Below are 20,280 nucleotides of genomic sequence, written 5' to 3'. Positions count from 1 at the left end.
AAATCTTGCACCTGATTGCTTTTTACTGCTGAACTCAGACCTTACATTGGTAGCCAAGCCCAACTCCTGGTCCCTCCCAGTGCCTCAAATTTCAAATTCTCATCTTTGGATTTGAATTCCTTCATGTCATCACCCTTCCTATCTGTAACCTCGTCCAGCCCTACAACTGCCCTCCCCCGAACACACGATTCCTCAGACATTTGGTCTCTTGTGCAACCCATCCCCTCCACCACTACATGCCCCACACCCCCGAGCCCAATCATTATACCCTCCTCCTTAACACAATCACGAAGGAGGTGGTACTCAGAAACAGAATGGGATAAAGGCAGATAAATCCCCTGGATCTGATGGCTTGCATCCTAGGGTCTTAAAAGAAGTAGCAGCAGGGATTGTGGATGCATTGGTTATAATTTACCAAAATTTGACAGAAGCAGGAGTTCGGGCAGTCGAGCAGCCTATAAAAGGCCCAAGCATCGGAGGAGGGGGCCACAGGAGCGGAAATTCGGGCAGTCGAGCAGCCTTTAAAGGCCCGCGAGTCGGAGGAGGTAGCCACTGGAGTGGGAGTTCAGGCAATCGAGCGGCCTATAAAGGCTCGAGAGTCGGAGGAGGCTAGCTAGTGCAGGAGCAGAAGATAAACAAAGAAGGAGGAAGAAATCGAAGTGGGACATCACAGCCAAGTGATTGGCTGGTTGGTGAGTATTTGATCTTTTATTTTTCTTAGCAGTAAGAAACCTTTGGCATTGTTACCAAATTAAGTTAATCTAAGGGTTAAATCATGGCAGGAGAGCCCAGACCTGTGTCATGCTCCTCCTGTGCTATGTGAGAAATCAGGAATACTACCAGTGTCCCTGACTACTATGTGTGCGGGAGGTGTATCCAGCTGCAGCTCCTGACAGACCGCATTGCGGCACTGGAGCTGCGGATGGATTCACTCTGGAGCTGCGGATGGATTCACTCTGGAGCATCCGCGATGCTGAGGATGTTGTGAATAGCATGTTTAGTGAGTTGGTCACACTGCAGGTAAAGGTTGCACAGCCAGATAGGGAATGGCTGACCATCAGGAAGCGCAAGAGAAGGCAGGTAGTGCAGTGGTCCCCTACGGTTACCTCCCTCCAAAACAGATACACTGTTTTGGGTGCTGTTGGGGGAGGTGGCTCATCAGGGGAAGGCAACAGCAGCCAAGTCCATGGCACCAAGGGTGGCTCTGCTGCACAGGAGGGCAGGAAAGAGAGAGTGGGAGAGCTATAGTGAGAGGGAATTCTATTGTAAGGGGAATAGATAGGCATTTCTACGGCCACAAACGAGACTCCAGGATGGTATGTTGCCTCCCTGGTGCAAGCGTCAAGGATGTCACGGAGCGGCTGCAGCGCATTCTGGAGGGGGAGGGGGAACAGCCAGCTGTCGTGGTGCATATAGGTACCAACGATATAAGTAAAAAAAAAAAAAACAGGATGAGGTCCTACAAACTGAATTTAGGGAGCGAGAAGTTACATTAAAAAGTAGGACCTCAAAAAGGTAGTAATCTCAGGATTGCTACCAGTGCCATGTGCTAGTCAGAGCAGGAATCGCAGGATAGCTCAGATGAATACGTGGCTTGAGGAATGGTGCAAGGGGGAGGGATTCAAATTCCTGGGACATTGGATCTGGTCCTGGGGGATGTGGGACTAGTACAAACCGGACGGTCTGCACCTGGGCAGGATCGGAACTGATGTCCGAGGGGGAGTGTTTGTTAGTGCTGTTGGGGAGGGTTTAAACTAAAAAGGCAGGGGGATAGGAATCAATGCAGGGAGGCAGAGGGAAGTAAAAAGGGGGCAGAAGCAAAAGATAGGAAGGAGAAAAGCAAGAGTGAAAAGTAGAGAAATCAAGGGCAAAAATCAAAAAGGGCCACATTACAACATAAGTCTAAAAGGACAAAGAGTGTTAAAAAAAACAAGCCTGAAGGCTCTGTGTCTCAAAGCGAGGAGTATTCGTAATAAGGTGGATGAATTAACTGCGCAGATAGCTGTTAACGGATATGATGTAATTGGAATTACGGAGACATGGCTCCAGGGTAACCAAGGCTGGGAACTCAACATTCAGGTGTATTCATTATTCAGGAAGGATAGACAGGAAGGAAAAGGAGGTGGGGTAGCATTACTGGGTTTAAAGAGGAGATTACGCAATAGTAAGGAAGGACACTAGCTTGGATGATGTGGAATCTATATGGGTAGTGCTGCGAAACACCAAAGTGCAGAAAACGTTAGTGGGAGTTGTGTACAGACCACCAAACAGTAGTAGGGAGGTTGGGGACAGCATCAAACAGGAAATTAGGGACACGTGCAATAAGGGTACAGCAGTTATCATGGGTGACTTTAATCTACATCTTAATTGGGCTAACCAAACTGGTAGCAATACTGTGCAGGAGGACTTCCTGGAGTTTATAAGGGATGGTTTTCTCGACCAATATGTCGAGGAACCAACTAGAGGGCAGGCCATCCTCGACTGGGTCTTGTGTAATGAGAGAGGATTAATTAACAATCTGGTTGTGCGAGATCCCTTGGGGAAGAGTGACCATAATATTGTAGAATTCTTCATTAAGATGGAGAGTGACACAGTTAATTCAGAGACTAGGGTCCTGAACTTAAAGAAAGGAAACTTTGACGTTATGAGGCATGAATTGGCTAGGATAGACTGGCGAATGATATTTAAAGGGTTGATGGTGGATAAGCAATGGCAGACATTTCAAGATCACATGGATGAACGACAACAATTATACATCCCTGTGTGGCGTAAAAATAAAAAAGGGAAGGTGGCTCAACCATGGCTAATAAGGGAAATTAGGAAATGTGTTAAATCCAAGGAAGAGGCATATAAATTGGCCAGAAAAAGCAGCAAACCAGAGGACTGGGAGAAATTTAGAATTCATCAGAGGAGGACTAAGGGTTTAATTAGGAGGGGGATAATAGAGTATGAGTGTAAGCTTGCAGGGAACATAAAAACTGACTACAAAAGCTTCTACAGATATGTGAAGAGAAAAAGATTAGTGAAGACAGAATCAGGTGAATTCATAATGGGGAACAAGGAAATGGCAGACCAATTGAGCAAATACTTTGGCTCTGTCTTCACTAAGGAAGACACAAATAACCTCCAGAAAATACTCGGGGACCGAAGGTCTAGCGAGAAGGGGGAACTGAAAGAACTCCCTATTAGTGAGGAAGTGGTGTTAGGGAAATTGAAGGGACTGAAGGCCAATAAATCCCCAGGGTCTGATCGTCTGCATCCCAGAGTACTTAAGGAAGTGGCCCTAGAAATCGTAGATGCATTGGTGGTCATTTTCCAACATTCCATGGACTCGGGATCAGTTCCGATGGAATGTAACCCCACTTTTTTTTTTAAAAAGGGAGAGAGAAAACGGAATTATAGAACAGTTATAGCCTGACATCGGTGGTGGGGAAAATGCTGGAGTCAATTGTTAAAGATGTAATAGCAGCACATTTGGAAAGCAGTGACAGGATTGGTCCAAGTCAGCATGGATTTATGAAAGGGAAAATCATTCTGGCCAATTTATATGCCTCTTCCTTGGATTTAACACATTTCCTAATTTCCCTTATTAGCCATGGTTGAGCCACCTTCCCTTTTTTATTTTTACGCCACACAGGGATGTATAATTGTTGTAGTTCATCCATGTGATCTTGAAATGTCTGCCATTGCTTATCCACCATCAACCCTTTAAGTATCATTCGCCAGTCTATCCTAGCCAATTCACGCCTCATAACGTCAAAGTTTCCTTTCTTTAAGTTCAGGACCCTAGTCTCGAGTTTTTTGAGGATGTAACTAAGAGTGGATGAGGGAGAGCCAGTGGATGTGGTGTATTTGGACTTTCAAAAGGCTTTTGACAAGGTCCCACACGAGATTAGTGTGCAAAATTAAGGCACATGGTATTGTGGGTAATGTATTGATGTGGATAGAGAACTGGTTGGCAGACAGGAAGCAAAGAGTGGGAATAAACGGGTCCTTTTCAGAATGGCAGGCAGTGACTAGTGGGGTGTCGCAGGGCTCAGTGTTGGGACCCCCAGCTATTTACAATATACATTAATGATTTAGACGAAGGAATTGAATGTAATATCTCCAAGTTTGCAGATGACACTAAGCTGGGTGGCAGTGTGAGCTGCGAGGAGGATGCTATGAGGCTGCAGAGTGACTTGGATAGGTTAGGTGAGTGGGCAAATACATGGCAGATGCAGTATAATGTGAATAAACGTGAGGTTATCCACTTTGGTGACAAAAACAGGAAGGCAGATTATCTGAATGGTGACTGATTAGTAAAAGGGGAGGTGCAACGAGACCTGGGTGTCATGGTACATCAGTCATTGAAGGTAGGCATGCAGGTACAGCAGGCAGTAAAGAAAGTAAATAGCATGCTGGCCTTCATAGCAAGGGGATTTGAGTATAGGAGCAGGGAGGTCTTGCTGCAGTTGTACAGGGCCTTGGTGAGATCACACCTTGAGCATTGTGTGCAGTTTTGGTCTCCTAATCTGAGGAAGGACATTCTTGCTATTGAGGGAGTGCAGCGAAGGTTCACCAGACTGATTCCCAGGATGGCAGGACTGACATATGAAGAAAGACTGGATCGGCTAGGCTTATTACTCACTGGAATTTAGAAGAATGAGAGGGGATCTCATAGAAACGTATAAAATTCTGACGGGACTGGACAGGTTAGATGCCGGAAGATGTTGGGGAAGTCCAGAACCAGGAGACACAGTCCAAGGATAAGGGGTAAAGCCATATAGGACCGAGACGAGGAGAAACTTTTTCACCCAGAGAGTTGTGAACCTGTGGAATTCTCTGCCACAAAGTTGTTGAGTCCAGTTTGTTGGACATATTCAAAAGGGAGTTAGATGTGGCCCTTACGGCTAAAGGGATCACGGGGTATGGAGAGATGACTGGGGTGGGGTACTTAGGTTGAATAATCAGCCATGATCATATTGAATGGCAGTGCAAGCTCGAAGAGCCGAATGGCTTGCTCCTGCACCTATTTTCTATGTTTCGATGTAAAATTCCTTAGATTCTGGGGAGGTCCCAGCAGATTGGAAAACTGCAAATGTAACGCCCCTATTTGAAAAAGGCAGACAAAAAGCAGGAAACTATAAACCAGTTGCCAGACATCTGTGGTTGGGAAAATGTTGGAGTCCATTATTAAAGCAGTAACAGGACATTTGGAAAAGCAAAATTCGGTCAGGCAGAGTCAGTATGGATTTATGAAGGGGAAGTCATGTTTGACAAATTTGCTGGAGTTCTTTGAGGATGTAACGAACAGGGAGGATAAAGGGGAACCAGTGCATGTGGTGTATTTGGACTTCCAGAAGGCATTTGACAAGGTGACACATAAAAGGTTACTGTACAAGATAAAAGTTCATGGGGTTGGGGGTAATATATTAGCATGGATAGAGGCTAACTAACAGAAAACAGAGTTGGGATAAATGGTTCATTCGCTGGTTGGCAATCAGTAACTAGTGGAGTGCCGCAGAGATCAGTGTTGGGACTCCAACTATTAACAATCTATATTAACGACTTGGAAGAAGGGACCGAGTGTAACGTAGCCAAGTTTGCTGATGATATAAAGATGGGAGGAAAAGCAATGTGTGAGGAGGACGCAAAAAATCTGCAAAAGGACATAGACAGGCTAAGTGAATGGGCAAAAATTTGGCAGATGGAGTATAATGTTGTAAAGTGCGAGGTCATGCACTTTTGCAAAAAAAATCAAAGAGCAAGTTATTATTTAAATGGAGAAAGATTGCAAAGTGCTGCAGTACAGCGGGATCTGGGGGTACTGGTGCTTGAAACACAAAAGGATAATATACAGGTACAGCAAGTGATCAGGCAGGCCAATGGAATCTTGGCCTTTATTGCAAAGGGGATGGAGTATAAAAACAGGGAAGTCTTGCTACAGTCATACAGGGTATTGGTGAGGCCACATCTGGAATACTGCGTGCAGTTTTGGTTTCCATGTTTACGAAAGGATACACTTGCTTTGGAGGCAGTTCAGAGAAGGTTCACTAGGTTGATTTCTGGAGATGAGGGGGTTGACTTATGAGAAAAGGCTGAGTAGGTTGGGCCTCTACTCATTGGAATTCATAAGAATGAGAGGTGATCTTATTGCAACGGATAAGATTGTGAGGGTGCTTGACAAGGTGGATGCAGAGAGGGTGTTTCTACTGATAGGGGAGAATAGAACTTAGAATAAGGGGCTGCCCATTTAAAACTGAGATGAGGAGGAATTTCTTCTCGGAGGGTTGTAAATCTGTGGAATTTGCTGCCTCAGAGCTGTGGAAGCTGAGACATTGAATAAATTTCAGAAATAGTCAGTTTCTTAAACGATAGAGATAAGGAGTTATGAGGAGCGGGCAGGGAAGTGGATCAGAGTCCATGATTGGATCAGCCATGATCGTATTAAATGGCGGAGCAGGCTTGAGGGGCTGTATGGCCTCCTTCTGCTCCTATTTCTGATGTTCTTATAACCCACTTCTTTGGTGACCTCTCCTACGTAGCTCTTTTTTCCTCACCAGGTGGGTCACTGAAGTCCTGCAGAGAAGGGAATCTGGCATCTCTGCCTGATCCAGCCTGCACGTGACTCCAATTCCAAATTACATGGTTAATTCTTTATGCCCCCATGACAACTAAGGATGAGCAAGAAATGCTGCCTTGCTGGGGTTGCCCACATCCCAAGAGCAAATAAAAATAAATGCAATGTTCGTGCTCAAAAAAAAAAATTACTTACATATCATTGGCGGTCCCTCGAAACGAGGATGACTTGCTTCCATGCCAAAAAAGGATGAGTTCACGGGTGTTTCAATGAAGAACCCGAACTACATCCTGAAGGGTGGAAATGCCTGTGCGAGGATTTTTTTTTTTGTAAACGTGCTGGCCGTTGCACACCAGCCACCACACGGGCTTGACAGAGCTAGGTCTTGGTCCAGTGGCAAAGATTACCCAAGACGACTGGAGACCAGCTCTGCTGCACGGACCTAGTGTGCACACATATCGCAGTGTGGGCTGGCCTGTGCTGCCCCTGGGCCCCTGACCCCAAACTCACACCTCGCCTGGGCCCCGATCACATCCCTCCACAGTCTCTCGCCGCTCCTGCTGTACCTGCCCACACTCCAATCGCCGACGTGGACCTTGATGACGTCACTCTTCACTGCCGTCTCCCTCTTGCACCAGCTCGCGCTGTTCCCTGAGCTGCAGCCTTGGAGAGCAGCGTGGACACCCCGATCTGCGTAAGAACATTAGCGGCAGGTCGGAGCCATAAAAGGAGCAGCGCGGGAGCCACGGGGAGCAGCGTGGGGGCCTACTATTCCACTTACATATACATAGTACCTGATTACATCCTCAGAATATCCCGAAGTGCTTTACAAACCAAATTAATTATTTTGAAGTGCAGGTTCGGTTATGCAGGTAAACTTATTGCAGAATAGGCTGCACACCTCAAGCAAAAGTAGATGTAACATGTGCTCAAAAGTACCTAATTCAAGCAGCAAAGATACTGAAACAGTGATCCAGCAACTTAGTAGAGGATAAGTCAACTCTAGATGTGACTGAGATAACAGAACAGTCAACTCAGGCTGTGATCAATAATCTTGAATGAAAAAATATAATGCATGAGAGTTCAAAAGTCAATGAATGTACACAGTAAAAAAAAAGATCTTTACAAAAACTGCCCAACAATAAAAATGATGAATAGTGTTAACATGAATTAATATGCAAGCAACCAATAAAAGTGCTACACTTTTCATTTGACAGAAGAACAAACTGCTGCCAAAAGAGAACTGAGGTACACTGCCAGAACAAGGCAAGAGCTAGTATCCAATCTGTTCTTGACGTACAGTGGGTTGCTGGCAGAATTTTAGCACTAGTATTAGACCAGACACAGTTTTATGAACTCCTTCTATAATCACACTTTAGTTACTTCAATACTTATTGCATGATTGAAAACAGGACCTGATTTTTTTTTTAAAAACAAAACATTAAAAGAAAGTGCTCAAGGTGACGTTTGCAGTCCAGTTTTCTTGTAGAAGCAATGGCACTTTGAGAATATCACTGGGTGTGAGATCACCGATACAAAACAGCTGCTAAACATTTCTAGCCCTGTCTGCATGCTGCATTCAGGTTTAATTGAAAAATGGGAGATTCTTTTCAGGCACAGATTTGAATTAAATTGCAAATTTAAAACAAAAAGAAAAGAATTACTTACAAGTAAACCAGCAAAATAGCTCCCATCACCATCACAAAACGGCTGAAAGACGAGTAGAAGTACACAATACTCAGCAGGATGCCCGCTCGGGAGACTGTGTACATCCAGTCTAGCCAATCACGATTCAAGTCCTCTTCATTTAGCACTGGCCCCCCTTGTGCATTCATCTGAATATTCTGGTTCATGGGTCTGTTTTCTGGGACAGCTGCAGCGATGGGGGCGGCTGGGGCCTCATCCGGGCGATTAGGCTCAGGGTTTACAGGCTCAGAGGCTGCCGGACCAGAGGGCTGTGCGTTGGCTGATCCAGAAAGCCTGGCTGCAGCTTGACTAGAAGGGGAGGGAAAGAAACTAGTTGTGAAAATTTGCGCTCATCAAGGGGACAGATGTTAGGCAGGAGAATGGGGAAAGAAGGAAATAGGAGGTGGGTGGGGTGGTTTGACCCATCCACCTCCACGGAGGTGTGTGGGGGGCCTGACCCATCCACCTCCATGGCACGAACCTGGTATTGCAGTACTTCCAGGAACGGTGCAGTGGCTCTCGGCCTTTTGGCTAAGAGCATTGGCGCAGAGTGATCCTTGATGTGTGCAAGGTGACCTCTGGCGTTTGTGATTTGACAAAGAATTGGAAAGATTGGCAACGAATAAAAAAAAAAGAATTCTTCACCTGTTGCCAGCATTTAGCACTCCCAGATCAAACCACCTTTTACTCTCCCCAAACTCATACGACCCCAGTATTTGTTCCCAGGCCAGTGAAAACCTGTTTTAAACTATAGGCAACTTTGTATTGTGGAACCATTCCCTCTAGCTATTTCAGATTGGTAAATCCTCTCACTCAGCTCTCCCATTAAGCTCATCAGTGACCACTGAATGCGTTGAGCTTCACTGGAACAGTGTAGGAGGCAGAGGACAGAGAGGTCAGAGTGGGAATGCAGTGGAGAATTAAAGTGACAGGCGACTGGAAGCTCGGGGTCACACTTACGGACTGAACGGAGGTGCTCCACAAAGCAGTCACCCAATCTACGCTTGGTCTCCCCAATGTCGAGGAGACCACATAGTGAGCAGCAAATACAGTATACTAAATTGAAAGTACAAGTAAATCGTTGTTTCATCTGGAAGGAGTATTTTTGGGGCCCTGGATAGTGGGAAGGGGGGAGGTAAAAGGGCAGGTGTTGCATCTCCTGCGCTTGCACGGGAAGGTACCGTGGGAAGGGGAGGAGGTGGTGCTGGTGGTGACTGCGGGATGAATCAGGGTGTCGCGGAGGGAGCGGTCCCTTCAGAATGCTGTCCTCTGTCTCCGACACTGTTCCAACAAAGCTCAATGCAAGCTCGAGGAACAGCACCTCATCTTTCGTTTAGGAACTTTTACAGCCTTCTGGACTCAACAGAGAGTTCAACAATTTCAGAGTGTAACCGCTGCCAATCTTTGGCTCCCTTTCACACCCCCGCCCCCCCAACCCCAGGTTCCAGCACCCGCAGTATTTTGCTTTTGTATAAGATTAATTTAGACCCGTTCTTACTGGCCACAAGGCCAACGAACAAATGCCCATCAACAATGCCTGATAAGCATGGCTGTTTTGAGAAATGGAAATGTCACACTGGTGAGATTGGGGCATTTTTCATGTGCTCAGGTTAAGACGCATTATTAAGACAAAGTGCACATAGCTTCAGTCGTATCGAATCAGTGCTTATAGTCAACCAATCATCGTCATAGGCAGTCCCTCGGAATCGAGGAAAACTTGCTTCCACTCTTAGCATTACTTCTTAGGTGGCTGTGCAGTCTCTGTCACAGGTGGAACAGACTGTGGTTGAAGAAAAGGGTGGACGGGGAGTCTGGTTTGCCGCATGCTCCTTCCGCTGCCTGCGCTTGATTTCTGCATGCTCTCGGCGACGAGACTCGAGGAGCTCAGCGTCCTCCCGGATGCATTTCCTCCACTTAGGGTGGTCATTGGCCAGGGACTCCCAGGTGTCAGTGGGGATGTCGCACTTTATCAGGGAGGCTTTGAGGGTGTCCTTGTAAGGTTTCCGCTGCCCACCTTTGGCTCGTTTGCCGTGAACGAGTTCCAAGTAGAGCGCTTGCTTTGGGAGTCTTGTGTCTGGCATGCGAACAGTGTGGCCTGCCCAGGGGAGCTGATCATGTGTGGTCAGTGCTTCAATGCTGGGGATGTTGGCCTGGACGAGGACCTTAATGTTGGTGTTTCTGTCCTCCCAGGGGATTTGTAGGATTTTGCGGAGACATCATTGGTGGTGTTTCTCCAGCGACTTAAGGTGTCTACTGTACATGGTCCATGTCTCATACAGACACAAGGTTCAACAAATGGATGTTCCATTCTTTAGCACTGACAAAAAAGCAGCTCCAATCATAAACTAAAGGTGCCCCAAGCAATGGGTTTTCTGGAAAATAAAAATTGAAGGACTTCCTGAGCTTGGGCTGTTCTGGATCAGTCTAAAGTGCAGCCTCCCAGTAGGCAAGACAGTATATGTTATCATGCTAAGTTTTGAAACGAAAAGGGCTCAGATTTGACTGCTAGCGGTTAGCCGAGCTAGGCCTAGTTACAGTGTGACACAAACGGCCAGAGGAGGGAGGAAAAAAAAAAGTCAGCAAAGTGCTCATGTTTGGACATCAGGTGAGAACAGGATTGGAGTCAAGTGCAATGCCCTCTACAATTGAATAGCGGACACTCGGGTAACAAAGCATGGCCACTTAGAAAAAGTACTGGAGGATTGCCGGTGTCCTTGGAACCGTACCCCATTACGATCGGAATCATTAGCCTTCGCGAAGTAGGAGGGGGAAGAAAACCGGCATTAAAAAAGTGTAAATGGAGTCACTCTATTAACATGATGTGCTTTAACTACCAGAAACCCAAATCACTCAAGCAGTTCTAAAGGAAGTAGAAATGCAAATGATGGCCTCCACAAGGGTAAAAATACATCTTGCACTACACATGGAATTTTTTACTCTCAGATGTTACATCCCAACGTCATGACCTTTTGTTAGGATTTTCTGTCATCATTTGCTGAATCACTAAGTATATTTAAGGCTGAGAAAAAGATAGACGTTTGGATTGGAGGGGAATCAAGGGACATGGGGATCGGGCAGGTAAGTGGAGTTGAGATAGATCAGTTATGATCTTACTGAATGGTAAAGCAGGCTCAAGGGGGCTTATGGCAGACTCCTGCTCCTATTTTCTTATTTTATTAGCTGGATCCACACTCGGACCTCAATGTCAAATTGCAGCTTGACCCACTGCACCCTGTAGCCAAAATTTCCAATGGAAAAAAAGTTAGTGCAGAACACAACTTCACAACAATTTCATGTAGAGGTGCCTTCAGCAACAGCGGGTTTGTGCCAAGTGGTGAAAGAAAATGACAACTGGATTTCTCCATGATACAGCAGCAACACTCAGAACATCGCGCACTGTATGGGGTTGATCAAACAATTATTTCAGGTTTACCTTTCTTCCTTTACCTGCATCACAGTACGAAGTGCAGGCCGGAAGGGGAAGAAAGTAACAATAGTGTAACCTTTCCATGTTTTCATTTACACATAACTTGCTATATTACATTTACAAACTATTTAGAATTGCTTACTTACATGATCAGGATAAAAAAAAACTACACAAACTGATTTTAAAATGCAAATCAGACCTGATCAGAAACTAAGACTTCCCGACAACCTTTATGTCTGTTTTTTTGAGAGGATTGGAAACCAGTTTAATTTATGGTAAAAGAAAAAAGTGAAGCAAATTGAACTGCATATGCTATGAACTTGAGTAAATCTGCATTTGCTGTAGAACTCAGAACAGTGGCTGTGAGGTAAAGTTGCAGGTTTATGAACTATGGTGAATATAATGCAACTGTATTAGTCCTATAAACAGGATCAGAGGTCAAGAATGCAGCAGACCGTTGTATTACTTTCCCCCTACACTAGAACTTTGCTTGCACAAAGTAAAAATAGGAGCTGGGAAATAACAGGCAAAGTACAAATCGGAGTGCGTGGTGCTATATCATTTTCCTGGCTATATTAAACTTATTATTTTCTATATATCATTCAGAATTGAGTAATGTGTCTTCTCGGGTCTGAGTAACTGAGTACTTACTACTGCATATAGTACTGGCGTGCATACATCTGCTGCCACCAGAGGACATGCTGCGGACTGTACATGGAATACACTGGAAAGCCACCTGGAATCCCTGGCTGCATAGGAACCTGGCCAACTCCATATCTAAAAGGAAACAGACACTATAGTTTAGCAGAGGAGAGGGAGGGAAAAACAAAGACCAAAAGCACACTTTACAATTGATACTCCCTCCTAAAACTGAGTAAGTCAGAGATCTAAATCGGGTTGGATACCAGTAGCATTCTGCTACTCAGACAGATTGGTTGTGTTGCCTATTACTGCTGACCTTGTCACAGCCTTGATCGGGACTTGGATGCAAGAAGTGAATGCCAATGGAGAGGAGAGCGCAACTGCCCTCGACATCGAGGCTGTATTCAACCAAGTATGTCAACAAGGATTCCTAGCAAAACTCAGACCTATGGGGGTGAAATGGAAAACCTTAGTGGTTGGAGTCCTCCCATTCACAATTGCTCTGATAATGAAGTAGCCCATGTCAGCCGATAGCAGGACCTGGACAACATCCAGGCTTGGGCAGACAAGTGCCAGGCAATTGCCATCTTCAACAGGAAAAAGGCCCTCCGACCTGTTAATGGCACCATCAAAATCCTGGGGAGGAGGTCACCAATGACCAGAAGTGTAATTCGATCGGCCATAGCACCAGCATGGCTGCAAGAGATGGGCAGAGACCAGGTACTCCGCGATGCATACAAGTCTCAAACCAAGAGTGTGACACTTGCTTAGCTGGTGCAGATGCAACTACACTCTCTAGGACCAAATAACCTTCTGTGCCATAAATTTCTATGACTAAGGAATCCACTTGATCGATGGCCCTGCTACTACTAGACTCAAAATATATCCCCTCCATGACTGGCACACTGTGGTTATAGCATGCACGGCAACAACTCATTTAAGGTTATTTCAATAGCACTACCCAACTTTGTAACCGTTACCACCAAGATCAAAGGAATATCAACAACTTGCAATTATAGAACACCTTTAACATAGAAAAACTTCAAACAGGCTTCAAGAAAATAGACACCAAGCCAATAAAGGGATTAGGAGGAATGATCAAAAATGTGCTCAAAGAGGTGGGTTTTAAGGAAGGTATTGGTGGATAGGTTTCTGTAAGGAATTCCAGAGAGTGGGACCTAGGCAGCTGAAGACACAGCCACCAAAGAGGGGCGTGGGGGGGGGGGGGGAAGGAGAATGTAAAAGAGCCTGAAGTCAGATAAATGGAGATCTCGGAAGAGGGTTGTAGTGGTGGAGGAAATTTCTAGACACAGGAGGGGATGAGGCCGCTGAAAGATTTAAATACAAGATGAGAATTTAAAATTTGAGGCATTGGAGAACCAGGAGCCAAATGTAGGTCAGCAAAGACAGGGTGATGGACAAATGTGACTTTGTAAGATAAGGTATGGATAGGAGCATTTTAGATGGGCAGGTTTGTGGAAGATGGAAGTGACAGCAAGTATGAGTGGTTCAGAGGCATGCAAGCAGAAGTCAGGCCAGAGGTGGGTGGCGTTACGAAAGTGGAAGTAGACATTACTTTTCAGATGGAGGATATGGGGTTAGAAGCTCCGCTCATGCTCAAACAGGAGCCAAGGTTGTGAACAGTCCGGTTGAGCTGGAGACATCACTTTCAAGTTCACACTCAAGTCACAACCATCCTGACTTGGGCACGTACTGCTACTCCATCATCGCTGGGTCACACCACTGTGGGAGTGCAATCATTTCAGGTACTGCAGTGGTTCAAGGTGGCTCACCACCACCTTCTCAAGTCAAGTAGGTATGACATCCCAAGAACCCTTTGAAAAAAAAACTTTTAAACTTAATCTACTTACCCTTGCATTACATATTGGAATCCATGGCTCTGTGCATGGTTTAAAGGAACCTGAGTAAAGTTACGATGCCTCATACCAGTTGAATTGGAACCTGTGGATCCAATAATGGTTTCTTGGCTCGGAGATGGCGAAGGTGTTGTGGTACTTGAACTTTCAGAATTCTGGAGAGAGAATTAAAGTTCATTGTAGATATTATTAAGTGACTCGAATGAACCTGTCTACTGTAATGAAACCATCCCACAAATAAAAGGTAATCGACCTGAAACGATAACAGCTTAACATAAGAGCATAAGAAATAGGAGGAGTAGGCCATTTGGTCCCTCGAGCCTGCTCCGCCATTCAATAAGATCATGGCTGATCTGATCTCAGCCTCAACTCCACTTTCCTGCCCGCTCCCCATAACCCTCGAGTCCCTTTTTCTCTCGAGACAGATGCTGCTTCAACTTGCTTAGTACTTTGGAATGTTCTATTTTTTATTCCACAATCATCTCATTCTTCAGCCAAATACAACAGTCTGAGCTATAAATTTACTTTATGACACTAACACTAACCACTTTGTAATGGTCAAACATGTCAGAGTTCCATCATGCAACATTCCCTTGCCCCAGAAAAGAAAACCAATGACCTATACAAGATTGACAAAATGCTCTCAAGCCAATTGTCAATCTTTGAAAAGTGAAATGATTGAAGATGGAAGTGTCAGTCAGGGTCAATATTCAAACCACGCATCAACGCAGAATGAGCGATACTGGTTCTCCAGTGATCTCAATAGGCTTTTATATCTGATGCTTCTGCAGCTTGGATTGCAGGAGTGTGATGACTGTGTGTCGACTCTCTGTTTACATTCCTCACCTATCCTGATGTCAGATATATACTCACAAAAACATGGCTCCGCCATCTTGTAGGTTATAGTGATAAATGTGGGGAGCCGGTGCATGGATAATGCTCTCTCAGAAGCGCCAAAAGTAAATGTCCCTTTAGCTAGTCACTGGGTCTAAAACCAATGCATTTTATCTCAATGAATGGACAGAATCATAGCACAATAATACAAGTTTAGTGATGTTTTCAAACACATACTAGAAACATGGCAATGCTTGCAACGGAAATAAGAAATCGTGAAGAACTTGTCCTAAAAGCAGTGAAATAATCCGAAGAAACCAAATGTATACATATACAAACATAATTGTTAAGACGCCCAGCTTTTAAAATATTTGTATCAGCATCTGAGACTTATGATACATCTGAAATAGTAATTTTAAAGGATATTTATTAGCTTCTTGGAACCATGGTAACCCACAAAACTAAAAGCTCAATCCAGCTCAGGAGTTGAGTGTCATGAGCTGAAAGGGAAGCAACATTGATCGATGATGATTAAAATGACAGCTGCAGCTACTTTAAATGGAAAAAACTTTACCGTCATGCCACTGTTGGTTGTTGCCGTTTCATTGTTCCTGTAACTGGGTTTGGGTGATCCTGGAGGACTCCTTGAAGAGCAGACTAGGTGAACCATGTGATACTCATCTTGCTGTTTTGCAAATGTGGGTGGAGGGGGAGAAAGAGTGAAGGGAGAAAAAAACAATGAATTAGGAGTTAATTTTAGCCATCAAATTTCATAGCCAAAGTGGAGTGCTACAACTATTAAGCAAAGCTACAGCTAACGACGCAGATTTTTCAATTATAATCTTATCGACTGTCTTTGTTCACTTCACACAGCAGACAAAAGGTGCTGGGAAAATAGATTAATTTCATACAAGATGTTTAGTTTTTTTTTTAAAAAGAAGTCAAAATATTAAATTGAACCAACCCCAAGGAAGTATTAATAATAATAATAAACTTATTTATATAGCACCTTTAGCATAGTAAAACATCCCAAGGCGCTTCACAACAGTGTTACAAGACAAAACAGATAAATGACACCGAGCCACTAAAGAAGAAATTAAGGCAGATGACCAAAAGCTTGGTTAAAGAGGTAGATTTTAAGGAGCGTCTAAAAAGAGGAAAGAATGAGAGGCAGAGATGTTTAGAGCTTAGGGCCCAGGCAGCTGAAAGCACATCCACCGATGGTTGAGCAGTGAAAATGAGGGATGTTCAAGAGGCCAGAATTTGAGGAGCACATACATTTTGTGGGTTGAGGGGCTGAAAAGATTACAGAGATAGGGAGGGACAAGGTCATGGAGTGATTTGTAAACAAGGATGAGAATTTTGAAATCATTTAACTAGGAGTCATTGTAGGTCAGAAAGCACAGGGGTGAGATGGGTGATCTTGACTTGGTGCCGGTTAGTACACAGGCTGCTGAGTTTTGGATGACCTCAAGTTTACGTAGTGTGGAATGTGGGAGGCCGGCCAGGAGTGAGTTGGAGTCGTGAAGTCTAAAGGTAAAAAAAGGCATGAATGAGGGTTTCAGCAGCACACGAGCCGAGGCAGGGGCAACGGTGGGCAATGTTACGGAGGTGGAAAAAGGTGGTTTTAGTTATGCTGCGGATATGTGGCTGGAAACTAATTTCAGGGTCAAATATGACACCTAGATTGTGAACAATCTGGTTCACCCTCAGATTGATGCTAGGGAGAGGGATGGAGTCAGTGGTTAGGGAACGCAGTTTGTGGCGGGGACCAAAGATAATGGCTTTGGTCTTCCCAATATTTAATTGGAGAAAATTTCTGCTCATCCAGTACTGGATGTCGGACAAGCAATCTGACAATTTAGATACCAAGCAGGGGTCGAGAGAAGTTGTGGAGAGGTAGAGAGCTGGGTGTCATCAGCATACATGTGGAAACTGACTCTGTTTATGGATGATATCGCCAAGGGCAGCATATAGATGAGAAATAAGTGGGGGCCAAAGACAGAACCTTAGGGACACCAGAGGTAACAAGGCCGGAGTGGGCAGAGAAGCCATTGCAGGCGATTTTCTGGCCATGATTAGATAGATAAGAATAGAATCAAGCGACTGTTGTCTAGCTGAACGACGGTGGAGAGGCGTTGGAGAAGGATGGAGTAGTCATGTGTGTCAAAGGCTGCAGACAGGTCCAGGAGGACGAGGAGGGATAGTTTACCTTTGTCAGTCACAAAGGATGTAATTTGTGACTTTGATGAGAGCAGTTTCAGTACTGTGGCAAAGGCGAAAACCAGATTGAAGGGATTCAAACATTGAAGTCATGGATTTGGGAGACAACAAGTACTTTGGTCAGGAAAGGGAGGTTAGAGATGGGGCGACAACTAGCAAGCAAAGTGGGGTCAAGGATTGTTTTTTTTTGAGAGGGGTGATGACAGCAGATTTGAAGGAGAGGGGATTAGTACCCAATGAGAGAGAACCATTAACAATGTCGGCTAACATGGGAGCCAGAAAAGATAGTTGGGTGGTCAGCAGTTTAATGGAAATCGAATCAGAAATTTACAGCACAGGTGGTCATCATTCTGGCCCATAGTGTCTGTGCCGACCAACAAGAGGCTATCCAGCCTAATCCAACTTTGCAGCTCTAGGTCCGTAGACCTGCAGGTTACAGCACCAAGTGTACATCCAAGTACTTTTTTAAATGTGGTGAGGGTTTCTGCCTCTACCACCCTTTCAGGCAGTGAGTTCCAGAGCCCCACAACCCTGTGTGTGAAGAAATATCCCCTCAAATCCTCTCTCAACCTTCTACCAATTACTTTAAATTGATGCCCCCTGGTTGTTGACCCCTCTAAGGGAAATAGACCCTTTCTATCCACTATTTCGAGGCTCCTCATAATTTTATACATCTCAATGAGGTCTCCCTCAGCCTCCTCTGTTCCAAGGAAATCAAACCCAGCCTATCCAATCTGTCCTCATAGCTAAGATTCTCCACTCCCGGCAATATCCTCGTAAATCTCCCCGTACTCTCTCCAATGCAATCACGTCCTTCCTGTAATGCAGTGACCAGAACTGCACGCAGTACTCCAGCTGTGGCCTAACCAGTGTTTTATACAGTTCAAGCATAAGCCTCCCCTGCTCTTACATTCTATGCCTTGGTTAATAAAGACAAGCATTCTGTATGTCTTAACCACCTGGCCTGTTCCTTTCAGGGAGCTGTGGACATACACTCCAAGGTCCCTTAGTTCCTCTACACTTCAGTGTCCAACCATTTAATGTGTATTCCCTTTCATCGTTAGCCCTTCCCAAATGCATTACCTCACACTTCTCCGGATTGAATTCCATTTGCCACTATTCTGCCCACCTGACCAGTTGATATCTTCCTACAGTCAGCAGCTTTCTTTTTCATTATCGACCAAACAGCCGATTTTAGTATCATCTGTAAACTTCTTAATCATATCCCCTATATTCAAGTCTAGATCATTGATGTATACCACAAAAAGCAAGGGACCTAGTATTGAGCCCTGCGGAACTCCATTGGAAACAGCCTTCCAGTCACAAAAACATCCGACCAGTACCCTCCGTTTCCTGCCTTCGAACCAATTTTAGATCCAACTTGCCACTTTTCCCTGGATCCCATGGGCTTTTACTTTTGTGACCAGTCTGCCATGGGGGACGTTATCCAAAGTCTTGCTAAAATCCATATACACTATATCAAACGCACTACACTCATCTACCCTCCTCGTTACCTCCTCAAAAAATTCAATCAAGTTAGTCAGACATGATCTTCCCTTAATAAATCCATGCCGACCTTGATTAATCCATGTCTTTCTAAATGAAGATTTATCCTGTCCTTCAGAATTCTTTCCAATAATTTTTCCACCACCGAGATAAGGTTGACTGGCCTGTAATTACTCTGTCTATCCCTTTCTCCCTTCTTAAACAAAAGTACCACATTAACAGTCCTCCGACACCACATCTGAAGCCAGAGGGGATTGGAAAAAGATGGTCAGAGGATCTGCTATTTCCTCTTTTGCTTTGCTTAATAGCCTTGGATACATTTCATCTGGGCCTGGGGATTTATCCACTTTCAAAGCTGCTAAATCCCTTAATATTTCCTCTCACACTAATAGGGTCAAGAGAGCAGGAAATGAGTCTCATGAACAAGATGAGTTTGGAGAGATCAAGAAGGGAGATCAAAGAGAAACTAAAGATATGAGTTTAGGGCTAGGCAGGTAGGAGCCTCAGATGAAGTTTGGCCCTGTGGGCTAGGTGAAGGAAGGGAACTTGCAGGGACAGCTGATCGAATGGTCTCAATCTTTGTGACAAAGAAGTCCATGAGCTCCTCACACGTTGTTGGAAGCGAGTGTGGTGGAGAGAGGGAGAGGGGTTTAAGGAGACGGTTAGCAGTAGAGAATAGTAGCCGGGGGTTATTTTTGCAATCCAGAATGATCCTGAAATAGTGAGCAGTTTTTGAGGACAAGAGTAGGAACTGATAGTGTTTATGCATTCTAGCCAGGTCTGGCGGTGAATGGCTAAACCAGTTGTCTGCCACATCCATTCAAATCTGAGCCCTTTTGACTTGATAGAGCGAAGATGAGGGTTGTACCATGGGGAACGGCCAGGATGAGAGAGAATAATCAGTTTAATAGGTACTAGGGCTTCAAAGGTAGTAGTGAGGGTGTGGCTGAGCAGATCGGTGGCTGCAGAAATATGTCATTGTTAAAAGAGGGCCAACGGTTGGAAAGCTTGGAGTTGATAAGTGCAGTTGTAATAGAATTGAGTTTTTTTTTCCAGGGGCAGATGCAGAAGGAATTGGTATTGGTCTGTAAACACTTCACATAAAAGTAATTCTTAAGAATTTGTGCCTTTCAAACCATGAGCAATATTGATTCATAGCTTTGCAGGGAAGTAAAACCATTTTAACATGCAGCTATGACCAATAACATGACACCATAAGTGTGTTAGAATGTGCAACACCGTTCTATGAGCACACTGTACTGAAGGAAAGCAAGCAGGTTCACATCCATCCTACACAGTGACTCCCGGATTTAGCTGCACTATCAAAAATAAGGGGGGGGCGGGGGGGAGGAGGAGGAGGAGGAGGAGGAGGAGGAGAAGAGCCTAAGCACTTCAGCATTTTCTCATTTCCAAACAGCTTGGTAGATAATTTCCAGAGGTCTACCCTATTGGATCATAGTGTGGTGCAAGGGGGCTGGCAGGAGGGAAACAAAAAAAACTTGCCAAGGTTCATTTGACAGCAC

The 20,280-nt window shown here is 44.8% G+C and overlaps 1 protein-coding gene across 1 annotated transcript in view; it reads right to left on the bottom strand.

Annotated features, from left to right (window-relative positions):
• The window catches only part of herpud2 (HERPUD family member 2), a 68,829-nt gene that overhangs the window by 8,034 nt on the left and 40,515 nt on the right, over positions 1 to 20,280 (bottom strand). Inside the window, exons 3-6 of the mRNA XM_070889129.1 lie at positions 15,603 to 15,713; positions 14,189 to 14,349; positions 12,327 to 12,452; positions 8,231 to 8,557 (exon numbers count right to left, since the gene is read on the bottom strand). Of these exons, the coding sequence (XP_070745230.1) occupies positions 8,231 to 8,557; positions 12,327 to 12,452; positions 14,189 to 14,349; positions 15,603 to 15,713 (725 nt within the window). The remainder of the gene's footprint in view (positions 1 to 8,230; positions 8,558 to 12,326; positions 12,453 to 14,188; positions 14,350 to 15,602; positions 15,714 to 20,280) is intronic.

This window comes from Pristiophorus japonicus, chromosome 1 (assembly GCF_044704955.1).
Source record: "Pristiophorus japonicus isolate sPriJap1 chromosome 1, sPriJap1.hap1, whole genome shotgun sequence".
Classification (NCBI taxonomy): domain Eukaryota; kingdom Metazoa; phylum Chordata; class Chondrichthyes; family Pristiophoridae; genus Pristiophorus; species Pristiophorus japonicus.
This window is presented reverse-complemented; position numbering and strand designations above follow the sequence as displayed.